General features: G+C 32.0%; 1 protein-coding gene across 6 annotated transcripts; it reads left to right on the top strand.

Annotated features, from left to right (window-relative positions):
- Positions 1–382: 382 nt before the first annotated feature.
- LOC114181283 (putative disease resistance protein At3g14460) lies at positions 383–10,239 on the top strand. Of its 6 annotated transcripts, XM_028067695.1 has the most exons (4): positions 3,809–4,043; positions 6,277–6,527; positions 6,676–9,795; positions 9,987–10,223. In XM_028067695.1, the coding sequence occupies exons 2-3, from the start codon at positions 6,482–6,484 to the stop codon at positions 9,750–9,752; spliced, it is 3,123 nt and encodes a 1,040-aa protein (XP_027923496.1). In that variant the 5' UTR covers positions 3,809–4,043; positions 6,277–6,481; the 3' UTR covers positions 9,753–9,795; positions 9,987–10,223. The 6 variants fall into 6 exon arrangements, 5 of the variants coding, with proteins under 5 accessions (XP_027923496.1, XP_027923494.1, XP_027923493.1 ...); XR_003603787.1 differs by lacking the exon at positions 6,676–9,795 and having other exon boundaries at positions 383–4,043; positions 9,987–10,239; XM_028067693.1 differs by having other exon boundaries at positions 6,277–9,795; positions 9,987–10,222.
- The last annotated feature ends 6,427 nt before the right edge of the window (positions 10,240–16,666 follow it).

Below are 16,666 nucleotides of genomic sequence, written 5' to 3'. Positions count from 1 at the left end.
ATTTCCTAAATATAAAAGCAAAATGATGCATACTATGACTATGATAAAGGATGCCCTCAAGTTTTATAATCTGTAGAAAATTGTGAACATTAAATAATGATCTTATTATTGCAAAATGTTTTTATCCTTTTTTTTTTCTTTTATCTTATTTTTCATTATGAAGTATGTTTGAGATACTAAATTAATAAATTTAAAATAAAAACTTAAATTAGAAATAACTAAATAATACAATTCTATGTTTCATAAGTTATAAACCAGCTAAGTCAATTTAATCTCTAGTTCATATACGTGTCAAAAATCAGAAAAGTTGCTTTGTCAGGAAGACTTAAAAGCTATTGGTTGAGTATTAATGTTCAGTGTTCTTAAAGTCAAGTCACCGTTCTTGAGAAAATACCTAACTACTCATTTCATCACCATAGCAGCTCCCTGCACTGAATCATTGTGGAATCACACACTTCCATCTTACCATGGCAGCAGAACTTGTTGGTGGTGCTCTTCTTTCTGCTTTCGTTAATGTTGCATTTGACAGGCTGGCTTCTTTTGAAGTTTTAGACTTCTTTCGTAGAAGAAAACTTGATGAGAACCTGCTCAGCAATTTGAACATCATGCTGCACTCCATCAATTCTCTCGCTGATGATGCAGAACAAAAGCAGTTCAGAGATCCACACGTCAAAGCATGGCTTTTTGCTGTCAACGAGGCTGTCTTTGATGCAGAGGATCTCTTGGATGAAATAGACTATCAACTCATCAAATGCAAAGTGGAAGCTGAATCTGCACATCAAAACTTGACTTACAAGGTATCCGATTTCTTTGATTCTACTATCAGTTCATTTAACAAGAAAATTAACTCCGGAATGAAAGAAGTCACAAAAAATCTAGAATATCTTGAAAAGCAAAAGGATGCTCTTGGCCTGAAAAAGTGTACTTACTCTGGGCATGGATCAGGTAGTAAAATGCCACAGAAATTGCAATCATCTTCTTTGGTGGCTGAAAGTGTTATTTATGGCAGAGATGCTGACAAAGAAATGATGTTAAATTGGCTCGGATCTGAAATCGACAATCATATCCATCCATCAATACTTTCCATCGTGGGCATGGGTGGGTTGGGTAAGACCATACTTGCCCAACATGTGTACAATGACCCAAGGATCGACGATGCAATGTTTGATATCAAACTTTGGGTCTGTGTTTCGGATGATTTTGATGTTTTGACTGTGACAAAAGCAATTCTTGAGGAAATCACAGATGAAAAGGATGACAGTAGAGACCTACAAAAGATTCACAAAAAACTGAAAGAAAAATTGTCAGGACGCAAATTTCTTCTTGTTTTGGATGATGTTTGGAACGAAAGACAAGAAGAATGGGAAGCTGTGCGAACTCCTCTTGGTTATGGGGCTCCAGGAAGTAGAATTCTTGTCACAACACGTGGGGAGAAAGTTGCTTCTAATATGAGGTCTAAAGTGCATCGCTTAAAACAATTAGAAAAGGATGAATGCTGGAAAGTTTTTGTAAAGCAAGCATTAAAAGATGATGATCTTGAATTAAATGATGAGAAAAAGGAGATTGGTAGAAGGATAGTGGAGAAGTGCAAAGGATTACCTCTTGCTTTGAAAACAATTGGATGTCTTCTCCGGACAAAGTCATCAATTTCATATTGGAAAAACGTATTGGAGAGTGACATATGGGACTTACCAAAAGAAGTTGAAATTATCCCTGCTCTGTTATTGAGTTATCAGCACCTTCCTTCTCATCTCAAGAGGTGCTTTGCTTATTGTGCATTATTTCCGAAAGATTATGAGTTTGAAAAGAAGGAATTAATTTTGTTGTGGATGGCTGAAGGTTTTCTCCATCACTCTCCACATATAAAGAATGTACAAGAAATTGGTGAACAGTATTTTGACGATCTACTAACGAGGTCCTTATTTCTTCAATCAAGCTGTAAAATGCGATTTGTCATGCATGACCTTATGAATGATTTGGCAAAATATGTTTGTGGAGACTTATGTTTCAGTTTGAAATTTGATAAAGGAAACTGTATACCCAAAACAACCCGTCATTTTTCATTTGCATTCGAAGATGTAAGATATTTTGATGGTTTTGGAAGTTTAACTGATGCTAAAAGACTGCGTTCATTTCTTCCGATTACAAAACCTAGAACTTCCTATAGCGGTTTTTCTTGTCAATTCAAGATTATGATACATAAATTGTGCTCCAAGTTGAAGTTTTTACGCATCTTATCTTTGTGTGGATATTCTGACCTTAGAGAGATCCCTGAATCTATTGGTGATCTTAAACATCTCCTCTCGTTAGACCTTTCGTTTACTTGTATACAAAAACTACCTGACTCAATATGTTTGCTTTATAACTTGTTAATACTGAAGTTGAATAGTTGTTTATATCTAGAGGAATTTCCCTCAAATCTGCATAAACTCACAAAATTGTGTTGCTTAGAATTTGAAAGCACAAAAGTGACAAAGATGCCAATGCGTTTTGGAGAATTGAAGAATCTTCAGTTATTGAATATGTTTTTCGTTGATAAAGATAGTGAGCTCAGTACTAAGCAGTTAGGAGGACTCAATCTTCATGGAAAACTATCAATTAATGAGGTGCAAAACATTGAGAATCCATTGGATGCATTAGAAACAAATTTGAAAAATAAACACCTCATGGAACTACAGTTAAAATGGAATTCGAATCACATCCCAGATGATCCGGGGAAAGAAAAGAAAGTGTTTGAGAATCTACAACCTTCCAAAAACGTGGAACATTTGTCAATAGAGAACTATGGTGGTACAGAATTCCCAAGTTGGGTATTCGATATATCATTATCAAATTTGGTGTTCTTAAAGTTGGAGGACTGTAAATATTGTCTGTGTTTGCCTCCACTTGGACTATTGTCATCTCTGAAGACCCTTGAGATAGGAGGCTTAGATGGAATAGTGAGCATTGGTGCTGAATTTTATGGGAAAAACTCTTCTTCGTTCAAGTCCTTAGAAAGATTGAGATTCTACGACATGAAGGAATGGGAAGAATGGGAATGTAAAACCACTTCTTTTCCACATCTTCATCATCTTTCTATCGAGAGGTGTCCCAAGTTGAAAGGTATGTTAAACCAACTTCTTCATTTAAAGGAACTAGTTATTTGTGATTGTTATCAACTCATCATTAGAGGAAACAACATCATTACATCCTCGCTTCAACTCTTGACAATTATGACAAGCCCACATGTAAATATTCCTATTGCCCATTATGATTTTCTTGAAGAAATGAAAATTGATGGTGGCCGCTGTGACTCTCTTGCAATCTTTCAGCTAGATTTATTTCCAAAACTACGTTGTCTTCGATTGACAGATTGCCAAAACCTGCAAAGGATTTCACAGGAGCACACCCATAATCATCTCAAGGAAATGACTATTTATGGATGTCCTCAATTTGAATCATTTCCCAATGAAGGGTTATCTGCTCCGTGGCTACAAAGAATTGAAATTGATGGAGCGCAGAATTTGAAGTTGTTGCCAAAAGGCATGCATACCCTGCTTCCGTCTCTTAATGATCTGAAAATAATTGATTGTCCACAAGTGGAGATGTTCCCAGATGGAGGTTTGCCATCAAATGTAAACAAAGTGTCTCTTTCAAGTTCAAAACTTATTGCCTCTCTGAGAGAGAACTTGGATGCCAACACATCTCTTTTTTGGTTGTGTATTAAAAAGGTTGATGTGGAGTCTTTTCCTCTTGAAGTTTTGCCCAAACATACTTTTCTACAAATCTTTGATTGCCCAAATCTCAAAAAGATGGAGTACAAGGGTCTCTGCCACATCTCATGTCTCTCACTTGAGCACTGCCCCAACCTTCAATGCTTACCAGAGGAGGGTCTACCTAAATCCATCTCTCATCTTTTTATCAAGGGTTGTCCGTTGTTGAAAAAGCGTTATCAGAATCCAAAAGGTGAAGACCGAAAAAAGATCTCTCACATTAAAAACTTGAGAATTTGGTATTAAGAAGTTCAAAACTAGATGTGCCGCAATTCCATTTGTCTTTATCAGGTGCTAATTCTCTATCTTTTCCATTACAATTTTCTTAGTTGCAAATATTTCACTGCGTAATCGCCATTTACTAAAACAACTGAAACACTTAGTAATAAGGAGATGGTGAGATGAGTTTCAATGGATGATTTTGTTACTTGACAATAATATAATTCTTTTCGAAATCAAACATTTTTCTACAACTTGTCTTTTGCTATTATTGGTTATTGCGTTTGAACAAAATTAGTAACTCTGTTGCAAATATCATCACACATTTATTCAAGAATGATAAGATAACTTAGTAGTTAAATAAAATGGAAAGGAGGGAAAGGTTGATGGTTCAATCTCCTACTAACATTTTGGATAAATAAGAAAATCTAACAACTAATATTTGCTGATAAAAGTTAATTATTATTTTTTCAATATTCTTGATGATCTTTTTTTTTTTCTTTCGAAAGTTGGTTAAAATATTTTCAACTAATTTTGTCTAATGTAGGTTTAAGTTGATGAAGTTTGTCGAGTTGAAGATAAATCCAGTTAGTCAAGCTGACATAAGCAGCCATATTTAAGGTTAACAGAAATTTTTTGAATTAAAACTAAAAAAAAAAAAAAAAATCCTAGAAGTTATTGATAAATAATTAACATTTGTGTGTTCATTTTAAAAAACTTTGGAATAATGCATACAACAAATAAAAGGTAAATAAATGTTGTCTAAAGGGTGTTATGGCAAGGGCTTTTGCAAAAGCTCAATTTCTGGATAGTTTGTTGATTGTACATGGCCATATGTGTTATTGACATACATTAATGATGGTAAAACCATGCATCCATCTGTTCCTCTCAGTCTTGAAGATTTAGTGTTCATCTATTCAATTGTTTCACAGTCCAACTTTAGTTTCCTCAATGTTCTCAAGTAACAGAAAAGAGAGAATAACATAATTCAACAAAGTAATGCAAAACAAAGCTTTATTTGATTATTTTACAACTGATTACTACAAGAAGTTATAGTTATCTGATGTACAAAAATATTATACAAAGAGAACAAGTAGAAGAGATTGGAATTGGCTTATCTGATGATGACTTACCTAAACAGGTCCAAGGAAAATTAATACACCCCAGAGACAGATTGAAGCAAAGGGAATTATGAAATGTAAATGCTTCTAAACACATATTCTTAGACCCTTGAAATTGTATTTCATTTCTTTTCTTCCCTTGGGTTTCCATTTGTTTATAAAATTAGGGGAAGAGAATTTGTGTAGCAGTCACCTTATATAAATTAATTAGGTAAAGCTTGAGTATTTGTTGTACCAAAAAGAGTTCTTGTATTTTTTAATGAAAGAAGCAATATATATTTTACAATATATTTTATATATAAATTATCTTTGTTATCTAATGGAAGTTCCAAAAACAACTAGAAACATGACATACCTCTGTATGTCAGTTAGGTTCGTGATATATGTCAACTAAAAAAGACTATAATAACAGTTCATATCAGTACTGTGACCATTTTCTAATATAAAGTGCATACATAAGCGTTATTTTAATTTTAAAATGAAGAATTTATATCCTAAAATTTGAAATACGTTAAAAACTGTTAAAACATATTTAAGTGATTGATATTTAGGTGTATCTTCTATATATCCACAATTTGAAGCTAGAGATAGAACAATAAAATAATGACGTATAGCGTCAGACATTTATTCATTAAATATACGTTTGTCATATCATATTAGAAGATAAACAAACAATTATTGCTAGACTTGGGACCATCGACCTCTTTGGATACCCATTTCCTACCCTCAGCATTTTATACCATTCAACGCACCAAAAGCATAGAATATAGAACTCATGATTTATGTCTTAATCAAACATATAAAATATGTATCCAGTGTTTGAATCGTGCACTCCTAACCCAACCATCGCTCTTTATGGTTGGCTCAATGTGTGAATGCAACGAATAATTGTGGAATTAAGCTTTTAAGAAAGACTCAAATGTGATGTTGTTTGAGAGTAGCCATCAAAGAAAACGATGTTCCACCATCCTTAAAGTCAACTCATCCTTTCTAATATACTTTACTACTCATCCTATCAATAGATATACAATCCTGCGCTGAATCCTTGTCACAAACTGCATTTCAAATAACTGATTTTCATTCTTCCCATCATTTTACATTTCCTACCATGGCAGAACTTGTTGGTGGTGCTCTTCTTTCTGCTTTCGTTAATGTTGCATTTGACAAGTTGGCTTCTCCTAAAGTTGTAGGCTTCTTTCGTGGAAGAAAACTTGATGAGAAGCTGTTGGGCAATTTAAACATCATGCTGCACTCCATCAATGCTCTCGCTCATGATGCAGAACAAAAGCAGTTCAGAGATCCACACGTCAAAGCATGGCTTTTCGCTGTCAAAGAGGCTGTCTTTGATGCAGAGGATCTCTTGAAGGAAATAGAGTATGAACTCACCAGATGCCAAGTGGAAGCTGGATCAGACCCACAAACCCTTACTTCCAAGGTATCAAATTTCTTCAACTCTACTTTCACTTCATTTAACAAGAAAATTGAATCAGAGATAAGAGAAGTCCTAGAAAAACTAGAATATCTTGCAAGGCAAAAGGGTGCTCTTGGTTTGAAAGAGAGTATTTACTCTGGTGATGGATCAGGTAGCAAAGAGCCACAGAAAATGCCATCATCTTCTTTGGTGGTTGAAAGTGTTATTTATGGCAGAGATGCAGACAAAGAAAAGATTTTAAATTGGCTCACATCTGAAACTGAGAATCATGACCAGCCATCAATACTTTCTATTGTAGGAATGGGTGGGTTGGGTAAGACCACACTTGCCCAACATGTCTACAATGACACAAAACTGGAGGAGGCTAAATTTGATATCAGAGCTTGGGTTTGTGTTTCCGATCATTTTAATGTTTTGACAGTGACAAAAACAATTCTTGAGGCAGTCACTAAATCTAAAGATGATAGCGGAGACCTACAAATGGTTCATGAAAGATTGAAAGAAAAAATATCAGGAAAGAAATTTTTTCTTGTTTTGGATGATGTTTGGAACGAAAGACAAGAAAAGTGGGAAGCTGTGCGAACTCCTCTTAGCTATGGGGCTCCAGGAAGTAGAATTCTTGTCACAACACGTGGTGAGAAAGTTGCTTCTAACATGAGTTCTAAAGTGCATCGCCCAAAGCATCTAAAAGAGGATGAATGTTGGAAAGTTTTTCAGAAACACGCATTAAGAGGTGATGAGCTTGAATTGAATGATGAAAAAAAGGAGATTGGTAGAAGGATAGTTGAGAAATGCAAAGGATTACCTCTAGCTTTGAAAACAATTGGAAGTGTTCTTCGCACAAAGTCATCCATTTCAGATTGGCAAAGCGTATTGGAAAGCGACATATGGGACTTACCCAAAGAATTTGAAATTATGCCTGCTCTACTATTGAGTTATCAACACCTTCCTTCTCATCTCAAGAGGTGCTTTGCGTCTTGTGCATTATTTCCGAAAGATTATGAATTTGACAAGAAGGAATTAATTTTGTTGTGGATAGCTCAAGGTTTTCTCCATTGCTCTCCACAGAGCAACAATCTAGAAGAAATTGGTGAACAATATTTTAATGATTTACTAATGAGGTCTTTCTTTCTTCAATCAGATTTCAAAACTTGTTTCTTCATGCATGACCTTCTAAATGATTTGGCAAAATATGTTTGTGCGGACTTCTGTTTCAGGTTGAAATTTGATAAAGGAAACTGCATATCCAAAACAACCCGTCATTTTTCATTTGCATTCTCTGATGTAAAATATTTTGATGGTTTTGGGAGTCTAACTGATGCTAAAAGACTGCGTTCTTTTTTCCCATATAAAGAATTTGGGAGAAGAGATAATGATTATTATCCTTTGCAATTCAAGATTTTGGTACATGAATTGTTTTCCAACTTTAAGTTTTTACGTGTCTTATCGTTGGATGCATATTCTGAGCTTAGAGAAGTCCCTGATTCTGTTGGTGATCTTAAACATCTCCATTCTTTAGATCTTTCGAGAACTGGGATACAAAAACTACCTGACTCAACATGTTTGCTCTATAATTTGCTAATATTGAAGTTGAACTATTGTTCAAGTTTGGAGGAGTTGCCCTTACATTTGCATAAACTCACCAAATTGCGTTGTCTTGAATTTAAAAAAACAAAAGTGACAAAGATGCCAACGCATTTTGGAGAGTTGAAGAATCTTCAAGTACTCAGTGCGGTTTTTGTCGATAAAAAGAAGGAGTTCAGTACTAAGCATCTAGGCGGGCTCAATCTTCATGGAAGACTATCAATTAATGAGTTGCAAAATATTGTAAATCCTGTAGATGCATTAGAAGCAAATCTGAATAATAAACATCTTGTGAAGTTAGAGTTAAGATGGAAGTCAGACCATATCCCTGATGATCCAAGGAAAGAAAAGAAGGTATTGGAGAATCTAAAACCTTCCAAAAAATTGGAACATTTGTCAATCAAGAGCTATGGTGGTCCAGAATTCCCAAGTTGGGTGTTTGACAATTCATTATCAAATTTGGTGTTCTTAAAGCTGAAGGACTGCAAATATTGTTTGTGTTTGCCTCCCCTTGGACTATTGTCATCTCTGAAGACCCTTGAGATTATTGGGTTGGATGGAATAGTGAGCATTGGTGCTGAATTTTATGGGAATAGCTATTCTTCGTTTACATCTTTGGAAAGATTGACATTTTCAAACATGAAGGAATTGGAAGAATGTGAACGTAAGACTGCTGCTTTTCCACGTCTTCAAATTCTCAAGGTGTATCAATGTCCCAAACTAAAAGGTCTGCCAGATCAACTTGTTAATGTAAAGTATCTTTATATAACTGGTAGCATGAAAGCATCGTTCCTTGAAAGGTGTGAGCATACTGTATCTCATAATTCACTTGAAGACTTGAACTTTTGTGCTTTTCCAATTATGAATATTCCAATGGGTAGTAGCTATGATTTGCTTGCAAATATTAAGATCAGTTGCGGTTGTGATTCTCTAACAACCTTTCCACTAGATTTCTTTCCAAACCTTAAGTCTCTTTCATTGCTTTTCTGTCGTAACCTACAAATTATTTCACAGAAGCACACTCATAATCGTCTCAAGCATTTGTCAGTTGCCGGTTGCTCTCGATTTGACTCATTTCCTAGTGAAGGTTTATCTGCTCCGCGGCTACAGACAATTGATATTCATGGAGCGGAGAATTTGAAATTGTTGCCAAAACGGATGCAAATCCTGCTTCCGTCTCTTCATGTACTAAAGATAATTCATTGTCCAAAAGTGGAGATGTTCCCAGACGGAGGTTTGCCACCAAATGTAGAAGATGTGTCTCTTTCAAGTTTCATACTGATGGCCTCCCTAAGAGAGACATTGGGTACCAACACATGTCTTCAAAGCTTGTCTATTAAATATATGGATGTAGAGTTTTTTCCCGATGAAGTTTTGCTACCACACTCTATCACTTCTCTAAAACTCTCTGATTGCCCAAATCTTAAAAAGATGGAGTATAAGGGTCTCTGCCACCTCTCCTCTCTCTCACTTCATAACTGTCCCAACCTCCAATGTTTACCAGAGGATGGTCTCCCCAAATCCATCTCCTCTCTTGAAATATTGAACTGTCCATTGTTGGAACAACGTTGTCAGAATCCTCAAGGCCAAGACTGGAAAAAGATTGCTCACATCGAAAAACTAATTGTTCGCTCAAAAGTTTAAAATTAGCTGAGCTATAATTCCCGTTTGTCTGCCTCTTCAACAGGTGTTGATACTCTACACTATCTCTCTGCCTTTTCAATTACAATCTTGTTAGGCGCAAATAGTTGACTATGTAAATGGAATTTACATTGTTGTGCTAATACATTCATCACTTTGTCTAATGATTTCTTTTGTTAGTTGTTGATTGTTAATTTTAAACTAATGATTTAATTGGAAGCCGGTATCTTTTTACAGCATTCTGATCTGAATGGAGGGAGCAGAAGACACCCTCATCGGCTGGCCCTTGACTTCATTCTAAGCTCGACACTTAAAAGAGTAAGTAGTTGTTTAGGGATATTGTTCTTGAAACAAACACAATTGTGAAAATGCAAGTAATTTTATACTTCCTTTTCTTGGTACTTGAACTTGTATCTGTTTTCATCTTGTTAAATTTAAATTCTCTGCTCATTTTTTCTGTGTTCTTTGTTTGCTGTACTTTCAAAATTCACGGATGATTATTAATATTTACAAAATAGCGTGTTTTTAATGTTCAATAGAAAAAAAAAACAAGAAAAATTGGACTCAGTTTTGGGGAGTGGAATTAAAACAATAAGCATTACAGTAATAGCTTTTACTTGTTACGTTACAATTTTCTTCTCCCAACTTTTCGTTTATTTACGAAATTTGTAGAGGAAGGATTTTATGTAGTTGTCAGAAAACATGTAAAATTTGTGTAATTGTTGAACTGTAAAACGCGTACGTGTTTGTTATTGGAAACAGCATTAGATATTTTAGATAAATGATCTCTACATAAATATCTAGATCCACTTTGATGTAGCATACACATGACAGCATAAAACAAAACCATTGTCTCCTCATCAAGTTTCTGCCCTGCATGAATTTTACTTGCTATCAGAACAAAGAAATGTTATACTTAAGTTGGAGGGATCATAAATGTAAATAAATAGAAGGAAAAACTATTTTTTCACAACAGAAACACTCAATTTTAAAGGAGATGATCATATGAGTTTAATGGATTATTTGATAAGTGACAATGATATAATTTTTTTTTTTTCAAATCAAACATTTCTATAGAAGTTGTGTTTGGCTATTGTTATTGCGTTTCAGAAACATTAGTAATTATGTTCTATATATCATTATAGATTTATTGATTAAAAAATTAAAAAAATCACTTTAGTATTTTATTATTATTAATTTGTTGCTCTGCTAAATTTTATATTGAATCAATTTATTCTAAATCTTCAGTGAACGAAAACTATAATTTGAAATTTATTATATCTAATGTTTCTCAGTGTGGTGATTGCTTTATAATGTATTACTCACAAATTCAATTTAGGACGATAGAAAATTTCACTATTACTAAACATCAAAGATATTGAATTTGAGCTTATCTCGTTTCGATTTCTTAAAATATTTTGTTTAGATAAACCAATTCAAATTGATTCAATTTGAATTTTTTAATAAATCATTTCAATTTTTATTTAGTGCAAAAAATATTTAAATATCAAAGAATTCTCAATAATTCAAAATATTAATATCAATGATATCTTGTATCTTTTTTTTCAAGTTTTTTAAAATATTTTTAAATAATACTGATGATGTTTGTTTTCTATAAATTAATGTATATCGAAATTGTTTTCTATTGTAGATGACCAAATTACTTAGGTTGACATCAATCGACATTAATTTTTTTAACATTAGTAGTAGGATTTTCTTTTATCGGCTTTTCGATATTAGCAGGAAAATTTCTCAATTGATATTGGCCAAAATAGTCCTAATGAAGGTTGATTGAAAATTTCCATGTCAACATTTGAAAAAATATTCTAAAAATTATAGATAAAGACTAATATATTTGTGAGAACCAATAATAAATTATATATATATGATTTATCATTTATTTATTTTCTATGTTAGTTAAAAAATGGAATAGTAGATTTATTAAAATTAATTGTGTAAGAAAATATAAATATTTTGAGAGGAGAAATAAAGTTGACATATGTTGTATTGCATTAATAACGATTAAAAAGTAGTTAAACAATTAATAACAATAAGTCTATATTTGTTTATCAGAAAGTGGTTAGATAAAAAATGTTTTAGGAATCGAAAGAAGAGGTTGGTAATTTTGTGTATTAATTTCATTTATCCGTTTCCTTTCATAATTGTTGATTTATAGTGAACTTTTATCATTCGGCTTTATATCTTCTTTCTAATAATTTTTAATAACATCTTAGGCTGAAAAATGATATTTGTAAAAATGATTTTAAAATAAAAACTTATTCCAGTTTTATTAAAAATCTCAATAAATAAAACCATTAAACCATTGTTTTATAACCAAAAACTTTATTAAAAAAAAGAAATCACAATACTAAAGTATTATCTTAAATCAAATCTTCCTTGTATTATCCACCTTTCGCATAATAATTTGTTTTGGTATAAAATACGATCATCATATATGAAAATCACAATCACTAAAATAGTTGACTAACTAACATACATATATTAAAACCTCATCACCATTTCTTTTAGTCACTAATTTTGGGAGCAAACACAATCGTAACTAATTTTTAGTAATCATATATGAAAATCACAATCACTAAAATATATGACTAACATACAAATATTAAAACCTCATCACCATTTCTTTTGGTCACTAATTTTGGGAGCAAAATCGTAACTAAATTTTAGTAATCAATATATTTTGATAATTAAATTTTAAAAACAAATTTAAAAATAAATTATAATTTTTTATTTATAATAACGATTATATTAATAATAAATAATTTTAATTTATAAATTAGTATTTAAATTAGTTACTAAAATAATTAACTATTTTTGGTCACCAAAGTAATTAATTACTTCTACTACTTCTGATCTTGAGATAATTAATTATTTTTTGTCATTAAAATTAGTTGTTAATAAAGTATTTTTTCAGAACAGTAACGATTAACAATTTTTTTCACATATCCCATTTCTCCTATTTTAACTTTTATTTCTTTTTTTATAAATATAAAAGTTAACTTTTTCTTTAATTACTAAAAACTTGGTGGAAGTGATGTTAAAAAATATTTTCCCAAAAAAAAATCCAGTTTCTCTCGCCTAAATGGACTAGAAGTCTACATCCATACTTTTTACCAGACACCTACAAATGAAGTGTCTAAGAAAGTTTGAAAAATCAAACGAAAAAGAATATTAATATTAATATTGTAACACTTTTTAAAAATGTTACTGTACATATTACACTTTTTTCTATTTTTATTAACATTTGCATAATCACATCTACTAAAAATGTTACTATATATATATATATCCTAATATTGCAACATGTTTCAAAAATATTACTATAAATAAATAAATATGCTAAATAAATAAATATTGTTATGAAATAAAGCGAATAACATAGAGAATGACGACAAATAATAGAGAAGAGAAGAAACAAGAGAGAATAGAGAATGAGAGAATAGGGAGCAACTCATCTATGTATTATTATTGATAGGAAGAGTCCTATTTATAGATACAATATGTAATCCATCAAGGAAACAAATCAACTTAGTTAATACAAATATTTACCATAAAGAGTAATGAATCATATGAGTAAATATATCAAATCAATGGACAATCATTAATTCATAACACTCCCCCTTGAGTGTCCATTGATAAAGAATGTGCCTCGTTAAAACCTTACTAGGAAAAACCCTTTGGGATAAAAAACCTAGCGAAGGAAAAAGAGTACAACATTCTGTATTCTTTAATACAATATTGTTTATCACATATTCTATTTCTCCCCCTCATGTAAACTTACATCATTAAGGTGACAGAGTCCGAATTTGTGAGTCATTTGCTCAAAAGTTTTCTTGGCAAAAACTTTACAAATAGACTTGTCATATTTTCAGATGAATGAATTTTTGGATATCTATATCATCCTTTCAATTGAACAATATACTATTGTCTTCATATATGGTTGTTGATTCCATCTTTCTCGGGGATAGTCACAAGTTTCTTGCACATGTTAAATTATAAACCTTAACCAAACATATTCACAACTTTCCTCGTAATTTTGTATGATTAGACGATGTTGCTACTATGGTTTGTTTCATATACCTTAATGAAACCATTGTGCTACCACATTTGAACAAACATCTTGTTTGTGATCAACCATTGTGACATTGTAAGAATATGTAAAATAACATGCATATCCATAACCCATTGGTCTGAATTTGAATCATTTGGATGGAATATATTCGTAGTACCCTTAAAGTAACGAAGTATATGTTTTACTCCAAACCATTTTCTTCTTGTAGTTGAAGAACTATATCTTGCTTAACAAATTTATAGCAAATGCAATATTAGATCGAATATAATTCGCAAGATACATTAGTGTTTCTATGACACTAAGATATGGTGCTTCTAGACCAAAAAGATTTTCATCATTTTCTTGAGGTCTAAGAAGAGTCTTTATCAACATCTAACGACCTCACAACTATTGGAGTGCATAATGAACATGACTTGTCCATTTAGAACATTTTAAGCACCTTAATCATATAAGCCTCTTGACGTATAAAAATACTTTTATTTAAATACTCAATTTCTAATTTCAAACAAGATTTTGCCCTTCAAAGATCATTCATCTCAAATTCTTTCAACTGCCTTGTGAGCTTATTAGTAGTTTCAACGACGTTTATGTCATCTACATAAACAATAATTATGGCAAATTCATTATTTGGATCTTTTCATATAAATACAAGACCAAATAGGATCATTTTTTATATCCTTCTTTTAATAAGTACTCAATAAGACGGTTATGCCACACACGTCTTGATTTATTTAATCAATAAAAGAGCATGTTCAATTTTATTGAATAACCCTCTTAAGAATTTGTCTTGTTGGGCAAATAAAATCCTTCAGGGATTTTCATATAAATATGATTCTCAAAGAATCGTACGAATAGGTTGTAACATCATCCATTAGATGTAAATGCAAACCTTGTTGTGCAACTAGGATAATCGAATATTGCAATGTTGTTGCATCCAATACTAGTGAATATGTTTTTTCACAAATCAATACAAGGTTTTGTGAACAACCTTGAGCAACCAATTGTGCTTTGTATCTAACAATTTCATCATTCTTAATTTGATTTTTTGCGTAAAAATCCATATGTACCCAATGGGTTTCACAACTTCAGGAGTGCGAACTACACGTCCAAAAACCTTTCGTTTAGCAAACAAATATAATTATGCTTCTTTGCATATTTTCATTTTGGCCAATCTTTTCCTTGCCGACAATCTTTTGTTGATCATTGCTTATTGATCCTCATTGTCATTCATAGCATTCATCGCTATGTTATAAGTAAAATTTTCGTCAATGTTAACTTCATTTTGGTTCCATATTATATGATTCATGACATAATTTATTGAGATCTCATCATTTTCAACCATTTCAGGTACCTGAGGTTCTTCTGGAACTGAACCATTAATTATGTCAAATGAATCTTTTGGGATTTCAACCTTTTCGATTAGGTTATTTTGCATATTAGCCCCCTTTCTCATTCAAGAGTTTTTATCTTTGGAACCAATAGGTTTACCACGCTTCAAACATGTTCACATGAGTTTTTCAACCCTTTTTTTTTTCGCATCATAATAACTAATCATGTCAAACAAGGCAATCATTTTGATTTGTAAACTTCTGGTTTACCATGACATGCATTTAAATTGTACTAATAAACTTGTAGTACAAACTATAAGAGAATGTTGACAATTTCTCCAATACACTTTCTTTTTCAACTCAATCATAGAGATATAAAGATATTTCATATCTTTTTCATTGTTTGTCTCAATATAATATCCATTTAGACAAATATCATGAAACTTAATAAGTTTCTATTCAACTTCTTAGTAGAAGTATAATAGCTCTTCTAGAGTCTTCAAATATATTTGTAGTACTATAAATAATACTAACATCGATGTCTCACATTATCAAACAAGAGAAAAATTTATTACTCTTGAGAATTGTATAAGTTGTTGCACTATCAATAAGACGCATATCTTTTGGTACTAGTGCAAACATTCGTTTTTCATATAAACGTAAATATCAATATGAGATATTTTGTTAACACTCTCATAATCAATGAGGTGATCAATGCTTCCATTTGCTTTAGCAAAAAGAAAATAACAATATCAAGATGAGTAGCATCCATATGGCCATAATCAGAATCACCATCTTCATAAGCAAAGTGTGTTTCTATGTTCTTCTCATTATTTGTAAGATGCTTTGGTGTACAATAAGTACAACTCAAATGGCCTTTACCATCGTAATGATAATATATACCTTCATCTTTTTGTCAATATTTTCACATTTTCCTTTTCCTTTTTTCACATTATCGTGCCACTTTTGGTGACAAAATGTGTCTTTGAAATTATCTTTATAACCATGTCCAAAATCAAGATCATGATCGATCATGAAAATATAAATCAAATGTTACTGCATTCACTTCTGGGAATGGAGCAGAACCAATTTGGACAGGTTTCATGATTTTTTATCAAAAGCTCATTGCTTTGTTTAGCCATACAAAGGCATGAAATAAATTCATAATATTGATTGCTGCATTCACTTCTGGGAATGGAGCAGATTAGGCGGATCTCATTATTTTTCATCAAAAGCTTTATTGCTTTGTCCAGCAGCCATACATAGGCATGAAATAAATTCACAATATTTGTGAAATCTCTTCTCACAATATTTTTGTTATGAGCAAATTAGTTGCTTAGATGCTTTATTTCTTTATTTAATGGTATCCCAATATCCATTGCATCTAAATATATTTCAACGTTTAAAATCCAATATAAGGAATTCTTCCTTGTAATATCAAGGGTCACAAATCCAAATTTTGCAACATTTCGTGTGTTTAAAACTAGCACATAAAA

This window comes from Vigna unguiculata, chromosome 4 (genome assembly GCF_004118075.2).
Source record: "Vigna unguiculata cultivar IT97K-499-35 chromosome 4, ASM411807v1, whole genome shotgun sequence".
Taxonomy (NCBI): Eukaryota; Viridiplantae; Streptophyta; class Magnoliopsida; order Fabales; family Fabaceae; genus Vigna; species Vigna unguiculata.
This window is presented reverse-complemented; position numbering and strand designations above follow the sequence as displayed.

Coding starts and splice junctions, on each gene's coding strand:
- LOC114181283 (XM_028067692.1), top strand. CDS start 6,201: ATGGCAGAACTTGTTGGTGGTGCTCTTCTTTCTGCTTTCGTTAATGTT.